The 26555-nt window shown below is 44.0% G+C and overlaps 1 protein-coding gene across 2 annotated transcripts in view; it reads right to left on the bottom strand.

The window, feature by feature from the left end:
• Positions 1-26555, bottom strand: part of Ptprg (protein tyrosine phosphatase receptor type G) — a 671028-nt gene that overhangs the window by 280237 nt on the left and 364236 nt on the right. For both annotated transcript variants that reach the window (XM_032918016.1, XM_032918017.1), the window contains exon 3: positions 4083-4262. In XM_032918016.1, the coding sequence (XP_032773907.1) occupies positions 4083-4262 (180 nt within the window). The remainder of the gene's footprint in view (positions 1-4082; positions 4263-26555) is intronic.

Raw genomic sequence — 26555 nt, 5'->3', positions numbered from 1 at the left:
CGATGTGCTTTCGTCCCGTGGAAACCAAGAGAAGGGAATTACTTCGGATGGCGTGGCAGAACTGTAACTCAGACAGCCAAAGCTCCTGGGAGAGAAGCAGAGGCACTGTCAGTCTTACACAGATGTTAGACAACTGGCCCGAGTGAGCCGTGTAACCCAGCCGCCACATGACTACAGTGGAGAAGACATATATATGGCGGTCACAGGGGCGAACACAGATCCAAGGACTAAGACTGTTTTATAGGAAGCTGCTGTCTCTACCTAGCAGGACGCTTTAAATATTAACTTCCCGTATTCATATTTCAATATCCAGAGACAGTCTATTTTACAGATAAGTGACCTCAAAGTCTATGGAAGGAGGATACTCCTTAGATTTACTTTCTGGAAATATGAGGTTCGAAAAAAAAAATACTTCTAGACATGGTAAAATGTGCTTTAAAATAATGATTTACAGGCTAGGAATATAACTCAGTGGGAGAGAGCCCACCTCGAAATGCGCGAACACCAGGATTACATCCCTTACATCACAAAAAATAATAAATGAGGAAAAAAATTAATGATTTAAGGAAGGAAAGACTGTTTTCATTATGAAGGTATAAAAAAAAAAGATATGGTTACAGCAAGGTCAGACCACATGGCTTATAAGTTTTTCTGATAACTATAGATGTACATCTAGTTTTAAGAAATAGGGAAAATTGGGGTTGGGGATTTAGCTCAGTGGTAGGGCGCTTGCCTAGCAAGAGCAAGGCCCTGGGTTCGGTCCCTAGCTCCAAAAAAAAAAAAAAAAAGAGAGAGAGAGAAAAGAAAAGAAATAGGGAAAAATTAAGATGTATCCTTTCCTTACATCCCCCAAAATAATGTCTCGAAACTCACAACATGTACTAAAAAAATCCCTCAAGTATCTTGAATGCCCCAGGTTATGTCTCAGTATGATTCAGTGGAAATTGGTATCTCGTGCTAAGAAGCTATGGAGGCCTCTCATCTGACATGTACTGAATTCATGTGAATTAGATAAATTGAGATGATCCAAACAGACCCCTCACTGGGCACACATTTCCCCCACATACTCGTAAGTCTGTGGAGTTAATGTCAACATCAACAGATTTCAAAGAACCTAACTTTACCTTGTTAAAAGACTAAAAGTTGGTTTCGGTGCCAAAGTTCCTGTTAACGCTACATGCCGAAACTTTTAAGAGCTCACGAAAACGACTGCATGTTCGTTCTCTGTCATTTTGACATCTTAGTGAATTTGTAGGCTACCAGATAGTCCCCGGTGAGTTTCAGAGTCACACGGAGCGTCTGAGCAGTAGAGGGGGGTGAGTCCTGCTTCTCTAACGCCTCACTTCTGCAGGGCAGACAGATGTAGCCAGGTGCTACTGGCTGTGCTCCAAAACCAGGAGCTTGCTCTGAGGCAACAGGTAGCACATTGCTCGAGGAAGTCAGCAGACTGACAGGGCTTGATAATCAGCTTCTGGAAGGCCAAGGTCATGAATCAACTTACACAGAATGAACCCTGCACGCGTCTGAAACCTTTTGCTGGCGATGCCAAGCCGAAAGCTGTCACTGAAACGTGTTATCTCTGCCGACGGCTGTCAAGCATTGCAAGTCAAGCAGAAAACTGTAGCAGGGAGCCTGGTGTGCTGCCTCTGGTGGCTTCTAGAAGCGGGCACTGAAGTGGTACTCACTCCAATCTCTGGTTACAGCAAGCATGACAAAGCGCTCACCCACTCTATTCAGGGGGCTTCACGGTTTCCCAAAGGGCACCTACGTTTGATATACAAAACTTGACCACGGCCTAGGAGTGGACCATAATGGTGAGCCTATGACCTGAGTTGGAAGTGGAGAGAAGAGATAGAAAGTCATCTGGAAGCAACACTGCTGGGGCATGTGACATGGTCCAGCTGGTTAAAAAAAACAGAGAGCGAACTAATACCCAAAGTTTGTCCTCTGAGCTCTACTGTATACTCATGCTGGGCCACATAGCCCCCATCGACTTCTTCCCCTATCACACACACACAAGCAGTGCACTGATATCATAAGTAATGTGAGTGGGCCACCAGCTTAACTTGAACCCAAATGGGTAAAGTCAAGGCACAGGCGAGGGCTGCCTGCTACACGGCCCCTATGGCAGTGTAGATGAGAGCTGTTCTCCACAGGCTCAGGCATTTAAACAGCGGTGGGTGGCACTGTTTGGGGAGGCAGCGTGGCATCACAGGAGGAAGTACATCACTGAGGGCAGGATGTGAAAATCCATAGCTTCCCCTAACTTCTACTTCGCCCTCTGCTTCATGCTTGCCCAAGAGGAGGATGTGAGCTCTCAGCTCCCTGCACCATGCCTGCCTGCTGTCATGATGGAATCCTTCTGGAACCATCCGCCCAAATAAGCTCTTCATTCCGTAAGCTGGCTGGTTTATAGCTTCATCACAGGACCAGAAGAGTAACCACCGAAGGGCAGAAAGTGGTCTGTACTCAGGGCCTTATGAGAGAGAGGCCAAGAATTACTGTAAGACGTGTATGACAAACAGCTATGTGACGGAGTCAAGCCAGATCAGAGCAGAGAGGAGAATCAGATAAATGCTGGTCTGCAGAAAGAGAATGGGTCCCTAAAGCGGCCGACGTAAACAGGGAGGTTTAAAGAAAACACAAGTCTGAGGTCCACTGACACGCATGGGGCCAAGGCAGGTGATAATTTCATTTTAGGCAAATAGAGCCTTAGGACATTAGGGTCCTGTATATTACTAAGGGTGACATGATTGGTTGCAAAGGACTCATTGAGATGGAGAGAAATAGGACATTTATTTTAATGGACTCGTTATAAGCGATATATACACAGTGTGTGTGTGTGTGTGTGTGTGTGTCATATGTGTGTGTGTGTGGTGTGTGTGTGTGTGTGTGTGTGTGTGTGGTGTATGTGTGTGGTGTATGTGTGTGTGGTGTGTGTGTGTGTGTTTGGTGTGTGTGTGTGTGTGTGTATGTTTGGTGTGTGTGTGTTTGTGTGGTGTGTGTGTTGTGTGTGATGTGTGGTATGGTGGTTATATGTGTATTGTGGTGTGGTGTGTGTGTGGTATGTGTGGTATGTGTGTGTGTGTGTGTGTGGTGTGTGTGTGCATACTTCATATATACATGATGATGACAGAAATCTCTTTAGATAGGAACTTAATCCTTGGTTCTAGTACACAGTGACACAATGCAGACTCCAGGGAGATCGGAGACGAGGGTGAAGCACCGTCCCTGTGACATCTGTGAACACCTCAGAAACCTTTAGCTGCACTGGAGCAATCAGCCAGGATACTTCAAGCGCTGAAAAGATGGTTCTGCATTCACCAACCCCCAGATGACAAGGCTGTCAGGAAGAAGGGGGAGGGTGTGAGCCAGGGGACTGATACATAAAGCGCTAAGGTCGTTCATGCCTCCCGGACACTTGCACAATCTGAACAAGGCATGGTGTCCAAGACGATGGGATATCTCCATTCTCCCCCTCTGCAGCACTCAGTATGGTAGCCACTGACCCTATGTGGCCTTCTGAGCTGTGTCCAGAGGGCTCAGTTGCATGGCATTGAGCATTTTTTTGTCACTTCCTTTTTCTCAGATAAGATCTCACCGTGCATCACTGACCATCCTGGACCTCACTCTGTTGCTCTCAAATTCACAGATCAGCCTGCCTCTGACTCCCGAGTGCCGAGGTTATATGCGTATGTCACCATGCTCAGCTTTTATTTTTTGTAATTAAAACTTAAATTTAAATGGAACTGCCAGTAGTCGGTGACTGCCGCATCAGAATGGTTAGACATACTGAGTACACTCTTCAGGTCCAGTCTATGAACCAAACACATTAATTCACTGGACGACTGCAACGCTGGTGTTAACCACCTGGTATTATTTTATGACACATATTTTATAAATCTGTAAAAACTGAGGCACAGAATGGTTAGGTATTTGCCTGAAGTCAAACACTGGTTGGCTGTCAAACCAAAGACTGCTTAGGTCCCTTACACCAGTGGATACTATTTCACGAGCGTGCTAGAATAAAGTGGTTTTTGTTGCTGGTAAACAAAGACAAAGAAATAAATAACCCACCCTACCTGTTTTCCCTGTATTTTTCATCCAGGTTTTGTTAGAGGACTCGTTGTCGAATCCATCAAGTTGAAGCTCCTGGTATTCTTCTCCAACACGAGCATGGTGGTCTAAAATGTCTATAGGAGACTGATGGCTGCCTCCGCAGCTGACGCTAGATGTGACCCAGTGCTCAGGACCATAGGCACCTGTTGAACAGAAAGCAACACTTCAGTCCTCGAGACCCAACATCTGGGTGTAAACAGACAAGACGTGAAGCTAAGGCAGATGAGGAGGTAGGTTAGTGGATAAAGTGTAAGCAAGCATGAGGACCCAAGTTCAGATCCTTAGCATCTGTGTAAAACCAGGCATGGTGGCCCATACGTGCAATCTTAGCGTTAGAAGACAGGTACACTCATTGTCTAGCTAAAATAGTGGGCTCAAGATTAAAGGAAAAAAATCTTTCAAAAGCTAAGGTGGAAAACACTAGAATACACCTGGTGCTGACCTCTGCCCTGCATACATACTCATGCCTCTCTCTCTCTCTCTCTCTCTCTCTCTCTCTCTCTCTCTCACACACACACACACACACACACACACACACACACACACACACACACACACACACACACACACACGAAGCTGAGAAGAGTTCTACATCTTCCAAAGTATAGTTTTCACACATCTCCATGGGCTGGTTCTTCGATTTCCAAGCAAACTCTTGCTGGCTTCATCCTTAGCCAGACTCAGGACGCTATGTAGAAGGGTCTTCAGGGTTGTTCCCATGTTTGAAAAACTTTAAATAGACGTCCTAAAAATAAGCGGAGTGCTCATTCATTAAAAAAAAAAAGCAGCTTAGTTTAGCATGTTTTGGGTCTGTGAATAATACCCCAAGTATGACTTTCCTCTTGGCTCACAATAGCCTGTGAACAGGAGAAGAAACAAACAAACAAACTCTAGACTAAATGCAACTCCAAACCAGATGAGAATCATTCTGAGCAATGGAGGAGGCCCAGCAGGATTTCCTTTCTCTGACTGTGGAAGGTTCTCAGTCTGTCCACAGCTTTCTCCTGCACCTACTTCCCAAGCCTCCATCCCATAAGCATAAGCAAAGGAAGGATGACGTCACGGCTGAGACTCAGCACTCTCGGAAATAAAGACTTCTATGAAAACGTTTGCATTGATAAAGAGGGAACAAGCACACAGAAGAGCTCAGCTGGGTCCCTAGAAGGCAGGAGGCCAAGAAACACACTGCATTTGCTGCTCTGCCCAGTTTGGAAATGAAAGACTAGGCATGATGGCTGTGAAGTGACGGCTGTGTGCTCTCAGAGCTTTCTACGTCCATGCCTCCTTTAGAATCTTACTGATATAACGAAGCAGGAAAGATACAACGTTTGCCGAAAGATTGAGGGAGAGCCCTGTAAGTATCAGGCTAATAGCAAGTCAAAAGAGTTCAGAAGATACAGCACAGGCATCACACTAGAGCAAAGATAAGCATAAAGATAAACATGGGCACACACAGAGATACACATATACTCACATGCACACACAACACATGCACAAATACATACAGACACGATACACACATTTGCTCTCATGTGTGCACATACATAGGTGTGTGCACACACACACACACACACATTCTTGCACTTTTAGCTTTCAACTGTTTAAATATCACACAGAAAAAGTTGAATAGAAAAGTGAATTAGGCATTTTTGTGCCTGCCCACACAACCACCCCCTGTGAAGGAAGATGCAGAAAACCCATAAGTCTCCCTGCTAGTCAACAAGGGCTGCAGTCTGTGTCAACCCTACCACCAGGCAATCATTCCACAGTCCCTTATGTCTCATGCAGCTGAAAGGAGGCACAAACAACGACATCAGAAGAAAAAAAGCGACAACCACAGACATCTTCTCTGTCGAGAAAGTGGACAGATCGTCGCTGCAAGAGCAATTGGAATAGGTCCTTAAAATGATTCATATTCTCACTCTCTGCAAAATACTTCAGCTCAGCGATATTGCTCGGTCATTCTCCCAAATGCCCATCCCTAACAGTAAGAGAAAAAGTGGACCATCAGAAAGGACTCATTCACACATTGGTAAAGGTGTAATAAGCCAGGGGCACTTTTGAGTCATTTGCAAGTGTTTAATACTTTCTAGAAAAAGTCAACGTTGTCATTTCCTTTCGGGTGAGAATGCAGTGAAGCAAGGCAAGGTCAAGTTTTCACACAGAACACAGCACCTCTTGTTTAAGTTCCCCAAGGCTAACAGGAGCCACAAAGGAAGGCAGTGTATTTTTTGCAAACATTTTAGCCAAACTTTATTTTCATTGTGTACATGTCAGAGGAGATCGGAGTCAGGGTGGGATAACAAAGGACTCTACTTAGCTTCTTTCCACTGTCTCCATGTCCTTTCAGATGCCATTAAAAAAAAAAAAATAGAAAGACTGAGTCAACTGCTGGTACATGGAATGGGAACCAAAATATGGATTCTGGTCATCTACGAATAGGCTGTCATAGCCAAAACATAGGACATTGTATGTGGGCATCTACATATAAAATGCCTTATAGAAACATCTAATTGGAATAAAGTAATAGCCAATGCCATGGGGCAAAGGGAAATAAGGCTAAACACATACAACGCCCAGGAACTAATGAAGGCAAGCTGTCACTGTAAGCCTGACTCTTGATAATCATCTCACTATACCACCACTATTACACTAATAAAGATTATTATGATGACAGTAAAAAGAAACTAAGGTCAGCGGGGTATTTACCATCCACATTAGAGGGGTGAAATATAATTTAGGAGATTATAAAAAAATAATTAGTGCTCAGACTGGTGGGATTCGCTCGTTCCGATTGTAGGGTTCAGGCTGACCGCATGCTCGCTTCCACACTTCCACCCAATATATATTCAAGGGCAGTTTTAATTGAAACTGATCTTCCACTTCAGATTTTAAATTAATTCTCCTCTGGAGTGCTTCATGCTCCAGACACCCTTGCTTTGCGAAGCCCCCCACCCCCACCCCCCATGTCATTAGCGGAGGCAATGGAACCCTTTCTCCAGGCTCCAATCAATCCTTTCAGGGATCGATTACCTATTCTCACTTCCAAGCACTGTTACCATTCCAGACTGTATAGAGCGCTCTGGTGTTGACACTTCATAGAAGTTCACACCCTTAATCATTCACAGTTGGACGGTCTCACCATGTTGAAGGCTTTTGGTTTTTTAGAATTTTGAGTAAATGCTTCAAAGTAAAGTAGAATAAAAAAATTTAAAAACAGCAACAAAGGGCATTTAATACAGGCTAGTTATCAGACACCTAGCTTGCCAAGAAAAAAAAAACAAAAAACTAACGAAACCAACAGTGAGATGGCTTCCTATCATGGGTACGGCATTACCACCTAAAATAAGGCAAACTCATTCACGGGCTCTTTCTCTCTTAAGAACTCTTGGAATGGGCACTTCAGTAGCTCAATCCTCTGACAATACAGCTTCCTTGACAAGTTTACCTTCTGCAATAGGGAAAGCTTGGTGGGATAAGAGGCCTCAGACTGATTTTTCCTTGCCCAAAGTAACAACCCATTCACCTGTTACCTGAATAGAGAGACCCTGCCAACCTTGAGAATTTAACAGTGTTCCTCATTCAGCCTAGGATGAAAGATATTTTCTTTTTAATGAATGGAGAGAGTATACCTGAAGCTAACGGCTGTAAGTGTGGTGTTCATAAAAATGGCCTCCTAGAACCATTCCTCTTGGTTTCCGTTGGACTTCATTGTCACCATTGCTAACTTACTCCTTACTCATAAGCACGTGTCTTCCCCACTACTGATTATAGCTGTGGGACGGGACAAGATTCTTCCAGGCTTCAACTTTATATCACTGAGTAGCCTCAGATCACACAGGCAGAATATCTGTGTCCTCTCTCTAGGTCCAAATAATGGGCCCTTCCAGATAGCAAAGCCATGAAAGAGCATGGCTATAGGTAGGACATATGACCACTGTCATGTCCCGTACTGATCAAGGCTACTGCTCTTGCAGATGCCCCATAGTAGAAAAAAAGTCGCTGGGACTTTGCAAATCCCTGCATCAGGTAAAACTGCAAGAAAACAGTGTCTCTTAGGCAGGTGATGTCAGCCATCTTGGACACATTTTCTTGTGGCACACTATCTCTTACTTCCTGTTTCCTTCACAAAGCACCTTGAACAAACAGAGATCTGCACTTCTTAGGTGGGACCGAAACTAGCTTATATTCCTGCTGTATATAGCCGATATTATTCAAGATTTTATATCAACTTGACACTTGCTAGAGGAATTAGGGGAAAGCGATTCTCAATCAAGAAAATGCCGCCATATAAGATTTGCTTGTAGGCCAATCTGTAGGGCATTGACTTGATTAATGACTGATGCGTAGGGGTCCAGCTCCTTGTGGGTGGGGCCAACCCTGGGCAGGTGGCTAGGTACTACAAGAAAGAAGACTGAACAAGCCATGAGGCACAGACTAGTGATCAGCGCTCCTCCATAGCCTCTGATTCAGTTCCTGACTCAAGAGCCTTGAGCTCCTGCCCTGTCTTCCTGGATGGGGAGACTATAAGCCCTAAACCTAACCCTTTCCTTCCAAGTTTCTCCTGGTCGTGATGTTCTATCGCTGCAACAGAAAACCCAAGTAAACTGATGCTCTTCACCTAAAAGGACAATCCTTGGTGCTCCTTTACCTCCCGTCATCTAACATGAGCTCCTCAAGTAAGTACTAAAGCATGTTTTGGGATGAAAATATCTAAGTAGGAAGGAACAGAAGAGTGGAAAAGTGTCTTGTAGTGACACTCTGCGTGTTCTTGGCTGTGATTTCACTTTAATTTTGTATATCTATCTGCTGACTGTTTACTAAATCTTCTTCACCTCCTGGGTCTGTGGGGTCAGGATGCGAATTTCAGCAGTAAACACTCTTTAGTTTCATTAATACACTGAATTAGTCTTAACTGTGGCAAGGTAAGGTGTGGTATAAAACTATGGTGAGCAAGAAGGAATCTATGAGCTAACTGAGCAGTCCAGAACTCATGACCGTGGTTTTGAAAGTAAGAGTGGAATAGGGTCCAAGCTTTTGCTGCCCTTCAGGAAGCATGGGGAGTTCCTATTGAAACTCCTACTGCGATGTATACTTTCACAGACCTCTCTGTTCAAAGGCAGCAAAGGATGATGAAGCTCTACCCTTCTCAGAACATATTTAAACACGACCTTCACACTTGCTCAGTGCTGGGCGCAGTGATGAGAGACAGGTGCTCAGGAAAAGGGCTGTCCCAGTCTCCTTGGAGTTCTTCTGGCCAACACAAACTCCTATGGCTTTCCTGTCTTATCTGTGTGATATGTTGATCATACCAAAAAGAAGTTAGCTGAATTCTGTGAGATCCTCCATGCCACGAATCTAGCACAATAGCAGACTCTGAAGGAAAGCTTTCTAAGGGGCGGGTACTACAACTGTTGGTTTTTTTGTTGGGTTACAAAATGTGCAAATAACTCTCAAGATGCAGGCTTCAGAATAAGAAAAACAAGCACAGGGGTGAGCCAAAGGAGGTGGACACATCTATTTTATAGCTTGGAACTATGGAAGAGACCCTGACCTCCTGAGGACTTGCAGAGGAGGGGACAGTTGAATGATATCATTTCCTCAAGCACACACTGACTTGGCCAAGGTTGTCTATTGCAGGTTTCTCACTTGACAGAGAGTTTTTTTTTTTCTTCCGGAGCTGGGGACCGAACCCAGGGCCTTGCGCTTGCTAGGCAAGTGCTCTACCACTGAGCTAAATCCCCAACCCTTGACAGAGAGTTTTAAGCAAACCTGATCAATCTCTATGGGAAATGGGGCTTAAAGCTAGCTGTATCTACCTGATTTGGTCACTTGCTTGACGACAAAACTGAGGTTGGGGATGTGGCTCCATTGGTTGGGTGCCACATGTACCAAAGAATGGCTTGGATCTCCCCATCATGGCCTACAAGTGACTGTGTAGCTCCTATCAGTAATCTAAGCATTTTGCAGGTGAGAGAGGGAGGTCAGAAGTTCACACTTGCTTGAGAGTTAAAATCCAAGGCCAACCTGAGTTCCATGATACCCGTCCTTCCACCACTTGCCCCGGAAAAACAGCATAGGAGGGGAGGGAGGAGGGTGTTTAGAAAAGTAACTTCACAATGGGGAAGCCTTACAAACATCACTTGTTACATGACCTGGTTACAATGGGGACATCCTGACTGGCTTTTTTAAGGATGGCCTGTCACCTCTGAAGTAGCTCTTCAGACACTTCCAATACCGTCTATCTTTCTAGGAAGAATACATTGGGCAAAACTCAAGATGAATAACACTCTATGTAATACTCGATCAACGCACCTGAAAACCATCAAGGCCAGAAAACAAAACAAAATGAACACACACAAAAGCAAACAGACACACACACACACCAATAACAACAAACCATGACAGAGTAAAACCTCGTCACAGACCACAGAAAGAGAAAGAGACCTTAACCTCACTACGACATGGTACTGCCTTTGTTTCCAATTTCTGTGTGTTTGTTTGGAGAAGGAGTCTGCCTGCGTAGCTCAGGCTAGCCTCTAAATCACCACTCTTCAGCATCAGGTACCCATGTACTACAATTGCAGGTGTGTACCTCACGTCCCACCAAAAAGTCATCCTTCAGTGGATGCCTACCAATAGAAAAAGGAAGTATTTCTAAATGTGTGCAGAAGCTAGACGCAATGGTAAGCTTTGTTAAACAGGTTCAATTATCGGTATTCTTGAGTGCATTTGGGACCTGTCCATGACCTAAGAGGTGATACAAACAGGGACGATTTATAGGTAACAGTTGGTACATAATTTATGCATGGGCAGTATTTACACAGAGCAAAGACCCAGGAAAGAAAGGCTGGGCTACAGGAGTAGGGGGTAGGGACTTCAGCAAGCTTAAGGGTGATGTTTCATTATTTACAGTCATATAAACAAAAAGCCTTTTGACATATAAAGTTGAAGACATTCACCTTTAAAAACTGTAGTTAAGAAACAACATTATTAGCTTAATTCATGGATCATCTGTGCATTAAGATAACAAACTCCTCCTCAGTGGGCCATTAACAAGTCACTGTATTTTTCTCATCGTGGGACGCTACAGTTCAGGACATGAGCATCAGGAAGATGGATTCCCACAGTATGGAGAATAAATCACACAACCGGAGATTCATTCCAACCGTCTGCTCTTAGCCGACAGAATTCCCTACAACGAGATAGCTGCAAGTCCTACAAATCCAGGTGGATATCTCAGAGCCTGTTTGAAATTCAGCATTTCTTTTTTAGGCAGACATATCTTCAAGGAGCTGGTCCACAGGTAACAATTTTAAACCAATACTAGCTATTCTATTTATTCAAACGAAATGCAAATAGATCAGGGAGAGAGAGAGACAGAGACAGAGAGGGAAGGAGGGAGGGAGAATACTCTCTTCATGTTTGCCCATGGTCAACATGACCCATAATAAGAAACAGTACTTAAAAGTGGAGATAAGACAAATGTACCACCCTGCTTCAATACAGTTCTCTATTAATAACTGACCCGAGATAAAGATAGAAGATTTACTTACGGCGCATACGATTCACCCAATCCCTATTCCGAACTATGCTTTCCTTAAATACATACATGGTATTTTTCAAAAAATAAATATGCATCTTGAAATTATTTTTCCACAATAGATTCAAATAATGGTTTCCATTCACTAATGAAAAGCCATTAAAAATAATGAATTCTGTCTAAATCTAATTAAAAGTAAAACTAATATACATGTTATGTGCTGTTTCCAGTCCAATATGTTTATTAATGCCCCCCTCAAGGAACTTTTATTAAAAACATTACCTGAATCTAGGCTTATTACTCTGTATCTTGTTGTCCACTTTCAACCAACAGCAAAAATCCAAATTACATGTGTTTGGTTTTTTTTTTACCAAGTATAATTAATGCTTTTCCCCCCAATCTCATACACATCTTTAAATTATCCCATTTTTAATTAAAAACACTTCGTGAGATTCCGTTTATGATGTGTTTGCTCACACCAGAACTAGTAACTTAATTACTATTTATGCATTTATTGTTATACATGTAGAAAAATGGAAAAAGGGCTAAAAAGCACTCGGCGTGCTCGCTGCTGCTTTTATTAATTAATGCATAATTACGGAGTTGTTCATCTGTGTTAGGAGAAATATTTCAGTTCCTAACTCAGTGCCGAAGTGAGCGATGGCTTTATAGATGATAAAATTAGCCTCCACATTTTTGTTTGTAAATTTTAAGCAGGACAGCATTGTATTCCTATTTCCTATCCGTGATGGGAGCTATCAATAAGCAGCTGAAACATCATAAGGAACGCCTGAGAACAGAACAGAGGGGCAGCGGGCTGTGCATTTCTCACTACCAACTACTATCTGTCCAGTTTCTTCTGGTACTTGTAAGAAGCTCTCTCTCTCTCTCTCTCTCTCTCTGTCTCTCCTCTCCTCTCTCTCTCTCTCTCTCTCTCTCTCTCTCTCTCTCTCTCTCTCTCTCTCTCTCTCTCTCACACACACACACACACACACACACACACACACACACACACGAACCACACGAATTATATATAGAGGTTCTGAGCCACCATAAGGCTTCTGGGACTTGATTCCAGGGCCTCCGAAAGAACCACAATTGCTCTTAGCCACCGATTTAGCTCTCCGGGCCCTGGAGAGTCTCTACTTTTCTAAAACATATAACATGGTAATTAATGTCATCCAGGAGGCCTGGCCATAGCAGTATGACAGCACAGGGACACTCATAGAAGGGGATAGTACATACAAGAGAAACAGCAGAGGAAAACAGGGTATGTGTCACAGGAGCAATGGACAGGACTGAAGGTCTTTCAAAGTCCAAGTCTCTAACTGTGCGTGTTCAAAAATATCTCAGATAAAGCCCTTCATGTCACAGCCTACTCAACATTCAACACAAATGTCTGACTCTAACTGGGATCATTTCATACCTCCAAATCTTGGTATGGTCTCAAGTGGGGCCTCTTACAGACACTGCATAGGACTGGCCACTGTGTGTCTAAACTGTTAGTGATGTCACCTCAGGCTTTGTTGCACAATAACTTATAGGCTTATAAGATGGAGAGAAACTGATTCTAGGTCTAAAGTTGGGTTTCCGTTTTATTCAACTGAGATACATCTCAAGCGGCCAACGATTGTTACTTGGCAAAGTCTGTGATCTTTCGCCGTTTTTACCTCTTAGATTCAACAGAGGCCATCGCAGAAGGAGGGGAAAGAGCACTACACAAAGAACTGAGAGCTCAGATGTGTTGTACAAGGGAGTTAAGAAAAAGTGATGTACTAGAATGAAATGATTGCCAGACTGCTTGATTACTATTGTGGGCTTATTCATGAAGCCTAGATCCATTAGTAATGTCTGGAAACGGTGTAGCCAGGGGAGGAGAGAATAGGTGAATTACAGGTTTGCTCTTTCCACTTATGATTTAGCGGGGGAAAGTAGAGTTGAAACTTAATCCTGTTTGATCAAGGCTCATTTCTCTTATATAAGACAAAGTTCAAAATTCTAGAACATTCTAAGCTCTGTACAAGCACTTCTGGTAACACACAAAACAACTTTATGGGTACATTTGTCTTGTTTTCAGGAGAAAGGGTCTGTCAAGATAGCTTAGAACTCACTATGTACACCAGGATGGCTTTGATCTCACAGACCAGCGTCTTCTTCTGCCTGCCACCCCCCAGTTACTGTTGGGATTATAGACATGGATCGCTCTGTCTTATGTCTGTTTACATTCTCTAGCCACCCTGTACCACACCAGACACATTCTTAAAGTTAGCCACAGGAACTGCTGAGGATTACAGAGAGAGAGAGAGAGAGAGAGAGAGAGAGAGAGAGAGAGAGAGAGAGAGAGAGAGCGCATATAGTTAGAGCAGAAGAAACATGACTGAGGGTGATAACGCTCCTTAAGAAACCACATCTGAACCCTTGGGTCACACTGGCGTGAACTCTGACCCAACTTTAGAAATGGCATCAGAAAAAAAAAAGTCATCTGAAGAGAGGTAACCTCAATGAAGAAAACAACCCCATAAGGCTTGTTCCTAATTAGTGACCACTGGGAGAGGGTCCAGCCCACTCTGAGTAGGTTCACCCCTGGGCTGGTGGTCCTGGGTTCTATAAGGAAGCAGGCTGAGTAAACTAGGGGAAGTAAGCCAGTAAGCAGCTCTCCTCTATGGCCTCTGCATCCCAGGTTACTGCTCCACTTGAGCTCATGTCCTGACTGCTGTCATGATGGACTATGCTGTGGAAGGGTAAACCCAGCAAACCCTTTTCTCTTCAAGTGGCTTTGGTCATGGTGTTTCACTGCAGTAACTCTAACTGGAACAACACCCAACTAGAAATAGGGCAACTCACAGATGCCCAACCTTCTTCAGCAGTACGTGTCAGGAAATGTTTTCCGCCAAGGCCTACACTGACTATGCCACGGGGGTTCCCTATTCAGAGGGTTTGATTTAGGTTGATGCTATTCATACAGGGAGGCCCAGCCTTTGTGTTGCTGACCCTGTGGGAAAAACCTGGCTCTTCCCCAAATCTGACTGGAGAAGGAAGGGAGGGACACGCCCTGCAAACAGAAGATAATAGGAAAATCAGAAAGCAGAACCGAGAGGGAGGGGAAAGAAATAAGAGGTCAGGTCCCTGAACGCAGCACACTTGGAATGTAAATTATATCTTTAGACACATTTCAAGTGCCTTAGTGTTTAAGACTGGGCAGGCTTCCTGCTGTTTGTAACGAATGCTACAAGAGATCATCCAAACACTGGTGTAAGACTACCAGTTCAATGACTCCGTGCATTCTACAGATCCGTCAAGATGGAACTGACAAACGATACAGATAAAAGTCAGCAGTGTGCGCTGGCTGGCACACAGGGGCAGCTCTGGATTCCCTCCCTTTTTCCTGCTCTTCCTACATTTTCTTCCCCTGTAAGGGAAACAAACGTGGGCTAGGATTGAAAGATCTCATTTAGACAAAAGGAGAGGAAACAAGGTCTGGAGTTCTTTGCTGTAAATTTTTACTCTAGTAACACCAAGGTCACAGATAAGAGTCCAAGAAAGACTTAACGTGATCACTAGAGGCTCACGGAAAGTCTTCTTCTGCCTCAGACTTGCCTGCTCAGGTTATTATGTGGGGATGACTTGCTGGTGTGATAATGAACTCTCCTGGAAGGTCAAAGTCGCAACTCAGAGAGGAAAAAAAGCCCCTGAGTTGAAGGTCTGGTTTAAACATGGCTGTACTTCTGTCTGAAGAAGGGAGGGCTGCTGTGCAGTCCTCAGTAACAGAATTCAGCTCTGAGTGTTTTATGTTAGTTGCTTGAGTTCACGACAAACTTCAGCACATGTACAGAGTAACTAACACACAGACACACAGACACACATACACACACATGCATATACACATGCACGCACTTACACATGCATGCATATACACATGCACACACTTACATACACATGCATATACACACACACACACACACACACACACACACACACAGACACACACACAGACACACACACACACACACCAAGCACAGACACACATTTATACACTCCCACACACATATTCCCACACATGCATATACACGTGCACACACTTACACACGCACATACACACACAGACACACACACAGACACACACAAACCAAGAACAGACACTCACACACTTATACACTCCCACACACACATTCCCACACATGCATATACATGTGCACACACTTACACAATATCTCTTGTTTACTGTTTGAAACCCTATTCTTATCCCAGGTATCAAATGACAGAGTGCCATAGAGCAGTCAGGAATAGAATGACACCAGCAGGGCTTTGCTCTTTGGGAGAATATTCATTATATTCAGGGTGATGAAAACTTCCTACACTGTGCCATCCTTGACCCTTTCAACAACTCCTGTCAAGTACATGTTGGTTTCTTTGTGTTAGAGATAAGGCAATGGATGCTTAGAAGCTAGGAAAGCTGTCCTCATACGGAGAGTGACAGATCTAAGTCAGTTCCAGGCCTGCGGGGATGTACCATGTTCTGATACAGTACTTTCGCAGCTGGACTATATAACCAGGCAATCTACATGGGAGGCGGCGACTATTAAAATTGTAAATGTGCACTCCTTTGCTCAGAGTGTTACTTCCACGGATACACTTTGCAACTGTTAAAAGGGTGAGGTTAGTTGTGGTAGCAGCATCAGTAACATCCAAGATTAACATCCCAGATATGTACACATCACTGAAGGGCTAGTTAAGTAGAGTATATCAAATCAATACAGGAGAAGAAGCAGTAATCAGGAATGGAGTTGGGGAGACGGATGAAAGGAGGAAAAGCTCCTTAAGCTAAGAACAGACTCCGAGTTACATTTCTAAGTGGAAAAGCCCATGTGCATGATGAAGTACCACCGCTCATTTTAAAACACAGAAAACTGGGCCTAGGAACGAGTCAGTGGCACCACAATGACCTAAGAACTGTAAGGCCCCGGGTTCAATCACTACCACCGCAGAGGGAGAAAGAAAAATAAGTGATCTATGTGTTTATCTGCGTGCACATCAAAAAATAACCATGCAAGACAATAAAGTGCTAATGCACTAGGAAAGGTGAGTTTTCAGCAATCGTGTGCTGTAAACATCAAATTATATATTGTACTATTGATCTAGAAGTATTAGAGGTGCAGAGAAGTTTAAGAGGCACGAGTATCTCATACCATTCTGTGGGGAAAAGAAGCTGGTCCCAGAGTTGTGACTACATGACTACATCATAGCATCTGAGGAAAATCAATACACATCACATCCAGGAATGGTTCACCCAAAGGCAAAAGGGCAGCCTGTAAAATGACTAACTGGGGTAAAAAGACACTAGCTTCTAGGAAGATACAGACCTTCAGGATTTGATATATTTTGAGAACATAAACACCACTTCCGTAATTAACCAAAACAAAAGTAAGAGATGCAGAAAAAGGGCAACTTCTCTCTGGGGGTCTTTGCTCCATGTTGCAGGTACTTTGGTGGTAGAGTTATATAAGTGCACTCTACTCTTTAGCTCTTTAAAGCATTGAGAAATTATAGACTCTTATATAAAAGCTATCTGTAGCGTCCAAACTTCCAGGGCTGAAGGGGTTGGTTAAAGGGAAAACAGGCAGAAAAGATTCCTGGCAATAATTTCAAACAACAGACTAAATCTGGCAGATTCACCGTGGAACCATGACCAGCCTTCTTCATGGGCGAAGCTGGCTTCATAGCAAACAAGATGTTATATTTTATCCTTAAAGTGACAACTATAAAAGCCCCCATAGGTTTGAGAAGTCAGAAGAGTCTTCACTGAGGCTCAATGCTTTCACCCCGTGTGATGTCCTATAAGAGACAAATGCTCTAACTGCTACAAGTGGACGGTGAGGCTCATTCCCTGGCTGCAAAGACCCGATGAGGCAATCAGAGGCAAAGCCCAATCCTCTCCATCACTGGACTGCACTCCTGTGCTTTTCTCATTCAGTATGCTTTGTTTTCATGCTCCGATCTGACCTCTTGAGAACTGGGGAGATCCTGATGGTTTTTTTCCCTCCAATTTCTGATAGATGCCTCTTGGCAACACACCATTCACAAATTTAATTCATCCATCTCCCTTGTCAAATTCTTTGATGAAAATGCTCAAAAGGCTAGGGCTGAAGATAGATCTTTCCATCACTGTAATGGCACGTTAGGTAGGATTCCTCAAGAAGGGATTTGTTTTTTCCTGTCAGGACTCCCCAAGGCTTCTGCCACCCAGGTGTACACAGGAGCTGCCTGCCTGCGAAAATCAGCTCATGTTCTCAATGTCCATAACGGTACCACAGCAGGATTAACCGAAACCTCTCTGAGAAATCTCAGCATACAGTTCTCCAAGGGCAGCAGACTGGTCCATGAAGAAGGAGGTGTCTGATGACTAACTTACTGGACTTACAGGGGCTTTCCAAAGAAACCTGGCAAAGAGCAACACATCAGGAGCTGAGAATGTAATGCAGTGGGCACCGTGCTTGTCCACAACACAAGCGGTCCTGTGTTCTATTCCCAGCACACCATAAACCAGATGGTGACACAGGGCTGCCTTTCAGAGGTGGATACACAAAAAAAAGAGAGGTTCAAGGTCAGCCTAAGCATACACAGTTAATTAGAGGACAGTCTGGATTACATGAAACCCTGTATCTATCAAAAAGCCAAACAAAATAAGGCTAGCATTCTTGCTTTCCAATATGTCTAAGTTTATCATCAATGTGAAAGGTTTGATGGAGATCTTCATCAAACCAGAAGAATGAGTATGACAGGTATAAGGGCTAAAGGAGACTACTGGTGGAGAACAACAAACTCAATGACAGGAATTACAGAAATGACATACTCTTATTGACAAGAAAGAACATTGCTACCTCAAAAGTGTCCAACAGAAAAATAATCTGCATGGTATGTGGAAATGAAATGCACAGGCTTTACAGCTCCAGAATGGTAAGAGGTAGCCACCATTTACCCTAACTAGGGATGAAGAGGACAGGGTCCCCAAATGCTGACAGAAAGACCCGTGGTGGAGATGTTTACTCCTCAGCAGGAAAAGGAGCTTGTTTCATAGCCTGGCATCTGACAGCCTGACACCGGACTTCAATCCCACAAACTCGGGATGGGCGAAGAGAACAATCCACCATTATACACTGACCTCCACACATGTGCTGAGGCAAGGGTACCATGAAAACTCACAGACACAAAGTGACCAGAAGTACAAAAGAAAGTGAAACTGTAACAGGACAGCAGCAAAGGGCAGTCTTAGGTGTTATCAACTGTGTAACTTTATATTCGTTACCCTAACTTAGTGTCTCCGGAGGAAATGTGTTTGAGGTTTTGTTACTATTGTGATCGTCCTTTCCTTTATCTTTTCTTTTTTTTCTTCCTTCCTTTCTCCCCCAAACCCCAAGATCGGACCACTTTCCAAAACCCAGGTTAGCTAGAACCTGGGTTCTAACCTAACACTGACCTCAAACTCACAGTAATCCTTCAGCTTCAGCCTCTTGAGTAGTGGGTATGAAGAATCACATACATGGAAATATGGTTCTAGAACAAAAACAGGCTACAACACACATCCAGCAACTCATCAGTAGATTTCCCTAAGTTCCTTACGCCAGTCATGTCCTCATTTTGAGATACACTCTGCTGTGATGAAGCATGTGAGAGGAAGAGGACAATTTGTAGCCCCCTTAGCTATCCCCCATTCATCCCTCATCCATTCCTTATTAACAGGCATCATTTACAGCCACCGGTCGCACACCAGCACCCTCAGGCAGGCTCTTTGCTACTGAAGATCTATTGTCATTTCAGGATAGAGAAAGAGAAGTCTGAAGAGACGAGGTAACCTGGCACTTGGATAGAACCACGAAGCAAAGAGTAGAGGAAGGACTGACGCTCTTAACAGATGGTTCCTGTCTCTGCCCTAATCACTTTAAAAGGTAAGGTCTTCTTGGCAGTTCTGAGGGGAACCACCACCTAGAGGCCAGTCTGAACTTTTCTTCTACGTGCAGGTCCAAGAAGCACGTAGCTAAGCGTGAGCTAAGCTGTACTTGACTCACGTTGCTGGTTGATGTTACTGACTTGCTGGTTACCTTTGACCATGACTCTCTATAATTCACACAGAAAATAGTTTATTATCATAAATCGCCCATGACACTTTAAATAAAACCTCGTGTTTGTGAACGGTAATGCAAAAGTAAGAAAACAGATAAAAGGCAACGAGGAAGGTATACGACTGCTTTGTTGTCTGAAGACTGCTAGTCACAAAGAATCAGGCTCCTAAGCGCCTGCCGTGGTCTCAGTGTGAACTGTCCCCTACAGTCTCTGTGTTGGAACACCTGGTCCCCAGTCAAGGTTATGGAACTCTTAAAACTGGAACCTTGCTAGAGGCAAGTACATGAATCACTGTGGCCAGGCCTCCTGAGTTCATAGCCTCACCCCAGTTCCAGTTTGCTCTCTGCTTCCTGTGTGCAGATACAATGCGACCAACCCGCTTCCCGCTCCTGACCCCTGCTGCCAAGTCACCACTGACATTATAGACTCTATCCTAAAGAAACGTTCCCCCATAAATTGCTTCTGTCCATAGCATTTTATTTTAATAGAAAAATAACTGACACATTACTATTCTACATTTCAAAACCGTAAGGCCATCTACCCTGTGAGATTAAGGCAGAAAGAAAAACGGAAGGGAACGTTAACTAAGTCAGAGCATTCAAAGAGAGTCCATATCTATGGACGGTGATTAGAGGACAGCACAGTCCTGTTGCCCTCCCGTTCTAGAAGAGAGCACTAAGCCGGCAAGCATACTGCAAGTCCAGCCCGCCACACGGCCAAATTCTTGAGTTCAGGAACCCACATCCCAGGAAAATGCTAAGTGATCCCAAAACAGTTGGATCCTCACTCTGAAAAACAAGTGGTCTAATCAGAAATGAGAAGTCCTTTCCCTGCAGATAAAAGAACGGACAAAGCCTCAGAGGAGCATAAGCACTTTCAGGAGAGCTGAACAAAGGAAGAGGCAGAGGCAATCAGCGGCCATTCTCCGTGCAGCAGGGAACTGGCGCTTTGTTAAGGGGCAAATTTAGAGACGCTGTTTTCATTTATTAGCACTAAGCTGCTTCCCCATATCCCTCCATAAACATGTAGCTCCCAAAAACAAAAAAAAGATGTTTTGATCAAGAGCACAGGTTTCTTTAAGCTGTAGCTTGTAAGCCTGCCTGCTGAGAAAGTTCATGTAAACAGATATCCAAACATTGTGGGCCTGAACGATGCTTAATAGCTCAGATTCTATTTGGCATTTCTTTGTGAATAAATCCACTGATACCGTTTTTCTCTCTTTGAGTAAGATCCCAAAGGGAAGTAAATTGCATGATGGGAAAAAAAAAATCAGTCGGGGCATTCCGGGGTCAGTCAGCATCCTCAGGAAAGAACCTGTCGTTCCTCTATCTGCCACTAGTCTAAGGAGTGGCGCTCATGTGCGCTGGCTACAGGATCTTTTGTAAATACAGACCTGGCCTCTTCAGGCTCCCAGCAAGGAGCACAAGCTCTTTATGCAGTGTCGTCAACACTAAAAGGGTTTCCAAAATTAAAACAAAAAGCATTGCTTAATTTGGAAAAAGGTAGCAAACTTCTTCAGGTCTCCACACCTTGTAACACTAAATAAAGCACAGGCAGAATTTACTCGGTGGTGAAGGGGTTAAGAATGCTCCTTTCTTTTCCTTGCTGGGTACCGATTCTTTCCAGTACCATTCCAAAGCCATGGCATCCTATGCTCTGAATACCGGGTCTGAATACCGCGCGGGCTGATGCTAGAACACAGACAATGGGAAGAAAGCTATCTCACACGGTTCCAGAGAGTGGCTCTCATTCCCTTGTTCTCAGATTGTTTATGACCGAAGTCAAAGGAACATAGTCTAACAGGCACTTAGAAGCTGCCTTTGTCAAAAAGCACTCACTAGGGCTCACTAGGTAGATGAAAGGAGGAGACGGGCCTGACATCGGTGCCTTCCTCTTGTTGGATACCTGCGTGACTTTGCACAGGCGTGTAAGTCACTCAAGGAGTGGCTGTGTGCGTCACCAACCTGTCTTCCCTAAGACGGAAAACAGAGAGTAGCCATTGCCCTAAACCTGGAGTCACCTTGGATTCCAGAGCAACACAACCTCATGAGACAGGCCCCGCTTCAGATAACGAAAATTTCTTTTCTTCCTTGGCCTTTCTCCGCTACCCACTGCGCCCTATTCCTGCCTCCCTGGGTAGCATCCCTGTTTCCCTAAGAATCTATCTACTTTGCACAATTCAGCGGTCAACCACTGTGTGCCTAAGTGATTTTTATTATTTCATGTAGGTAATTAAAACTCCCCATAAAAATTAATTTATTCACAAATAGCACGTCTTTCCTACTTCTATTATACGTTCGTACTGCAAAGTTCCATTCACAGTTTTCCCACATCCCCAGACTCCATGTACTCATTATCAGTGTGGATTTGAGTCCCAGCCGACCCGCTCAAGTATCTAGGTTCTTATGTCACACAGCAAGGAATTGAAGACACAAAACTAGAAATAGAGACAGTTTATCAAGAATTAAAGGATGGGAATGAGAGAGTCGGCTGAGAGGAAGCCATGGCCACACAAGGTCTGTGACCCCTTAGGTTATTTACAACTCCCACACTGGTGGGCTTTCCTTGAGCACGGTATATGAAATCCAGGTGGGGCACAGTTCTCAGTCCTTCTCTGCTAACTTCCCTGAGCATCCTGCTTGCTAAATACATGAGGTGGAAAAGGACTCCGTGACCCATTCATATGCCAGGGGCATAGAGAATCTGTATTCAGGGTATCCAGAAACACGGTGCAGGAACAAAGTGTTCTGTCCCATGAAGAGCGTATTTAAAAAAAATAAAAAATAATTGTTTGAAAATTTTTATTGATTGATTGATTGATTGATTGATTGGTCTACATGTGAATCAGTGAACCACATATGTGCCTGGTGCCCACAGAGGTCAGAAGAGGGATGAACCTGAACTAGACTTATAGGTGGTCACAAGCCACCACGTGGGTGCTAGGAACTGAGCTGCCTCTCCAGCCCCAAGAACACATTATGGTTGTGCCACCCTTGCGAGGGCTTTCACTATCCCCCAAACGATAACCTGGTCATCAAGCCAGGCAGCTGGCTTCATTGTTGACATTAATACCTCAGTCATTCTGTGACAAATCGAGGGCTGCGTAACCTACACACAGGCAAGGAAATGGAGGCACAAAAGTACCGCATGAGTGAACTCCGTGAGCCATAGGTATGACCACCCCATCTGGAGAGGTGGCTCAGCCGTGATGAGGATTGGCTGCCCTGTTGCAGGGGACCCAGGTTGAATTCCCAGTACCCACTTGGTAGCTCACAATCACTTGTAAGTCCCGAGAGACGTAACATCACCTTCTAGTCTATGCCGGTACCAGGTAGGTACATGGTGAACATACAGACAGACAAAGCTCTCAGACGCATAAAATAAATAAGTACAATTTTAAAAAGAGCAAGTATTGGTCCACCAAATACTCATTTCAGATTGTTCTTCGGTGGCGTCTCTTTTCTTATTTCTGCCATTTTTTGAACTACTTATTCCAGCTTTCAATGGAGCCTTCTCAACCTCCCATTCATCAGGTGAGAGCAGGGGCTAGAATTACAAATGGCGCCCAAGGCATCTGGGGTTTTTTTTTCCCCCCTTGGGTTCCAGATCTTTGTGCTTATTAAGCAAGTGTTCTTACCTGCTGAGCTGTCTCTCTGGCCTAGGCTGAATCTTATTCACAAATTTAGAAGCCTGCTGTGCTTGGTTCTCATAAAGTACAAGAAACACTCAGTACGAAATAGGCACCCAACTCCTTCGTTTTGAATTCGTGCTATGAGAAAAATTAATGAATAAATAAACGCTCCTCGTTTGGTCTAATCCTCTTAATGTGTTTTCCAAATTAAAGTGGCACCACATAAATTCTAAATCCTCGCTGTACCACTCTACTGGTGCTCCCCCACCCCTCCCGAAGACAACCTCCCAGCAGTCACCCCCGCTTAAGACTAAGGTCTGGTTCATAGTCCACTGTCGTGACATGAGACCCACACACCCTTAGACAGAGTGCAGCTTGGCCTTGCTTCACAGCCCTCATCCCCTGCTCATCAAGATGGCTCATTAATGGCCTGATTTCGGGTGTCTCAAGTAACTTCTCATCCTTGAGCGGCTGGTGGCTGCCTGTTTCCAGAATCTCCCGCTGTGCACGCAACTAATTAACTTGCAATGCTCTGCTGGCTCCGAGATATTTCATGACATCAAAGGGGGCAAAAAGCACATCTAAAGCAGGTAGTTAAGCTGCAAGGTACTGTCTCACTGGGACCTGCCAGTCAATATGGGGGTGCTGGTTGACAGGACAGGGAGTCCTGGAACTCCCCACTCCAAACTCCATTCATCTGGATTTCGTGGTGAGAAACATAAAGATAGTATCAGGATCTGCTTCCGGCTGTGGAAGAAAGGACCTCTTTTGGAATACTAAAAATAAACTCTGTAGACAAGGTTCAATTAGGTCAGTTCGATAAAGACAAATACCACGGCGGAGATAGCCTGGCATAGATCTAAGGGTCATGAATAAATGCCACATGTTGGGCAACTTAACCAAACTACCCGGGCCTCATTCCCCTTCCTTGGACCACGAAGTTAACAAATACTGAGATGTAATGAAAACACACCTCTGGGTGTGTCCAGCCACTGACTATTCAGGGCTCTGCCTGGTGAGTGGATTAATTCCTTGACGGATGCAGAAGCTGAAGGCAGTAATTGCAGATAGTGAGGAGGGTGGCCCTGGAAGGTAGAAGTGGGTCACTTCCCTTTCTTTACTTTCTGGCCATCATGATGTGAAAAAACTGTGCCCCACCAAACCTCACAGGCTGCAGCAAAATAAACCCCAAGACACTAGAAGGAACTCCAGGAACTGTAAGCCACAATAAAACCTTCCTTTACTAAAGCTGTTACCTTGTATGCATTTGGAACACGACTATGAAGAACTCAAATGCTAACTCGTGCAAGTTGTTAACTCATGCAACTCATTGTGTTGTTGTGTGCTATTATGACTTGATCATCATTAGTACCTGATACCGAACACACAGCAGGACTATAAAAAAATAGCTATGACTAATGGAGCACACACAAAACTATTTTTTGCTGGTACTCCAAAAGTACAAAATATACACACAAAAGCTTGTTCGTCATTAATATCTATCACTGTGAAACTTAATCATTACTCTACATCCTTACTAACTACCTGATTATTTGATTTTTCACTGCCCTTCCTAGATTAAAAGAGATGGAATAATTGAGAGACGCTATTATATACTGCACTGTTTCTAAAATTCTACATCAATGAGATAAGATATGTGGTCAAATGACAGCAATGAGGATTGTATGATCTAGTGACTTATCAAAGGGCTTGAGAAACGCAAAAACAAAACAAAACAACAAAAAAACAAGCAGGTCGTGGTGGAATACACCTTTAATCTCAACACTTCGGAGACTGCATCAGGTGGATCTCTGTGGGTTCAAGGTCAGCCTGATCTATAGGACAGCCAGGGGGCAGAGTTATTATACAGAGAAACCATCTCAGAAACAACAAGGAGAAGCCTGACATTTCAGGTTGAGTCACAGAAGCAAAGCTGAGAGAAAGGGAGACTTGTGAGAATGGAGCGTTGTGTCATGGGTGTCTAGAGGCATGCAGAAGGGGCTGGACTGCCTCCTTTCCAGGGTCCGGCAATCTGAAAGGATAAAGCTCTACAGTGTTTGATAGAGGGTTTAAATTCCCAGTGTACCTCTGCACTGACAGCAGGGGTCAGGGTGGGTCTTGGACTTATAACCGAACAGAGAGTGAGCTCCTACTCCCACAGTGTTTGCAAAAATGGGAGCCACTCGAGAAATCTCCCCAGTGTGGAATTTAGGATTGTGCCTCCTTTCCAAGACATTCCCTGCCTTGTCCAGCACTTCCTCTTCCAGGGAATATTACTTTAATCCTCTCTGAGCCATGCCAATGCCTTCGGGAACATCTCCCAACTCTGCTAGTGACAACAACATAGCATCGTTCTCTCTGTCCCTTCAACGTAGTTACACACTTCCCAACAAGGACCACCAGAGCCTGGGCTTCTAGAGACAAGGTCACGTGTCCCTATTCACACTGCTGTGGCTGGTATGAGCCACAAAGGCCAAACTGGACAATTGTGGCTGGTACTGTATGGAAAGCCATAGAGGGATCACAGGAATAATGGCAGTCCATCCTTCATAGGCTTTGTCACTCCTTCCTGTCTCTCAACTGAACTTTGAGCACTCAATCAGCAAGAGTGGATAGGGTTCTCAGAACTTAGGCCATCTGTGCAACTGTAACTGCATGGGACGGTGTGACCTCCTCGGTGACCAGGAACTCATTCCAGCTTGATTGCATCATAAATCAGAGATGTTTGTGCCACAGTAGCCCGTGTTGTATCCCGTGATGTCCCTGTGATCGAGGTTTCCCAAAACTTTACATATAATCTATACACCAAAATCTGCTGCCCAACACAACTCAATTCAAATCCGAGACCACCACGTTCCAAATTACAGTGTTTTTTTATTGAAAATGCGTTTTCTACTCTTGTAGAAATATGAGAGTTTAATTTACAGAAAACAAAGAGTGTTAATAGTTTCTTACCATCATTCCTCATACGTATCAAATCAGAATGTCCTCGGATTGTGCTTTTGAGGTCTGAGCTTGAGTTTCATCTTAAAAAATATTCAATAAATTTTGACTTCGGACAGGGAAAATATTCTGATAATTTCTTAAAGGGTCCTAAATATATACCTGCCATTTAGTACTGTACATTTATGTGAAAAGGAGTTT

The sequence above is a fragment of the Rattus rattus genome, chromosome 12 (genome assembly GCF_011064425.1).
Source record: "Rattus rattus isolate New Zealand chromosome 12, Rrattus_CSIRO_v1, whole genome shotgun sequence".
Classification (NCBI taxonomy): Eukaryota; Metazoa; Chordata; class Mammalia; order Rodentia; family Muridae; genus Rattus; species Rattus rattus.
Note: the sequence above shows the minus strand (reverse complement) of the source record. Positions and strands in the feature narration are given on the sequence as shown.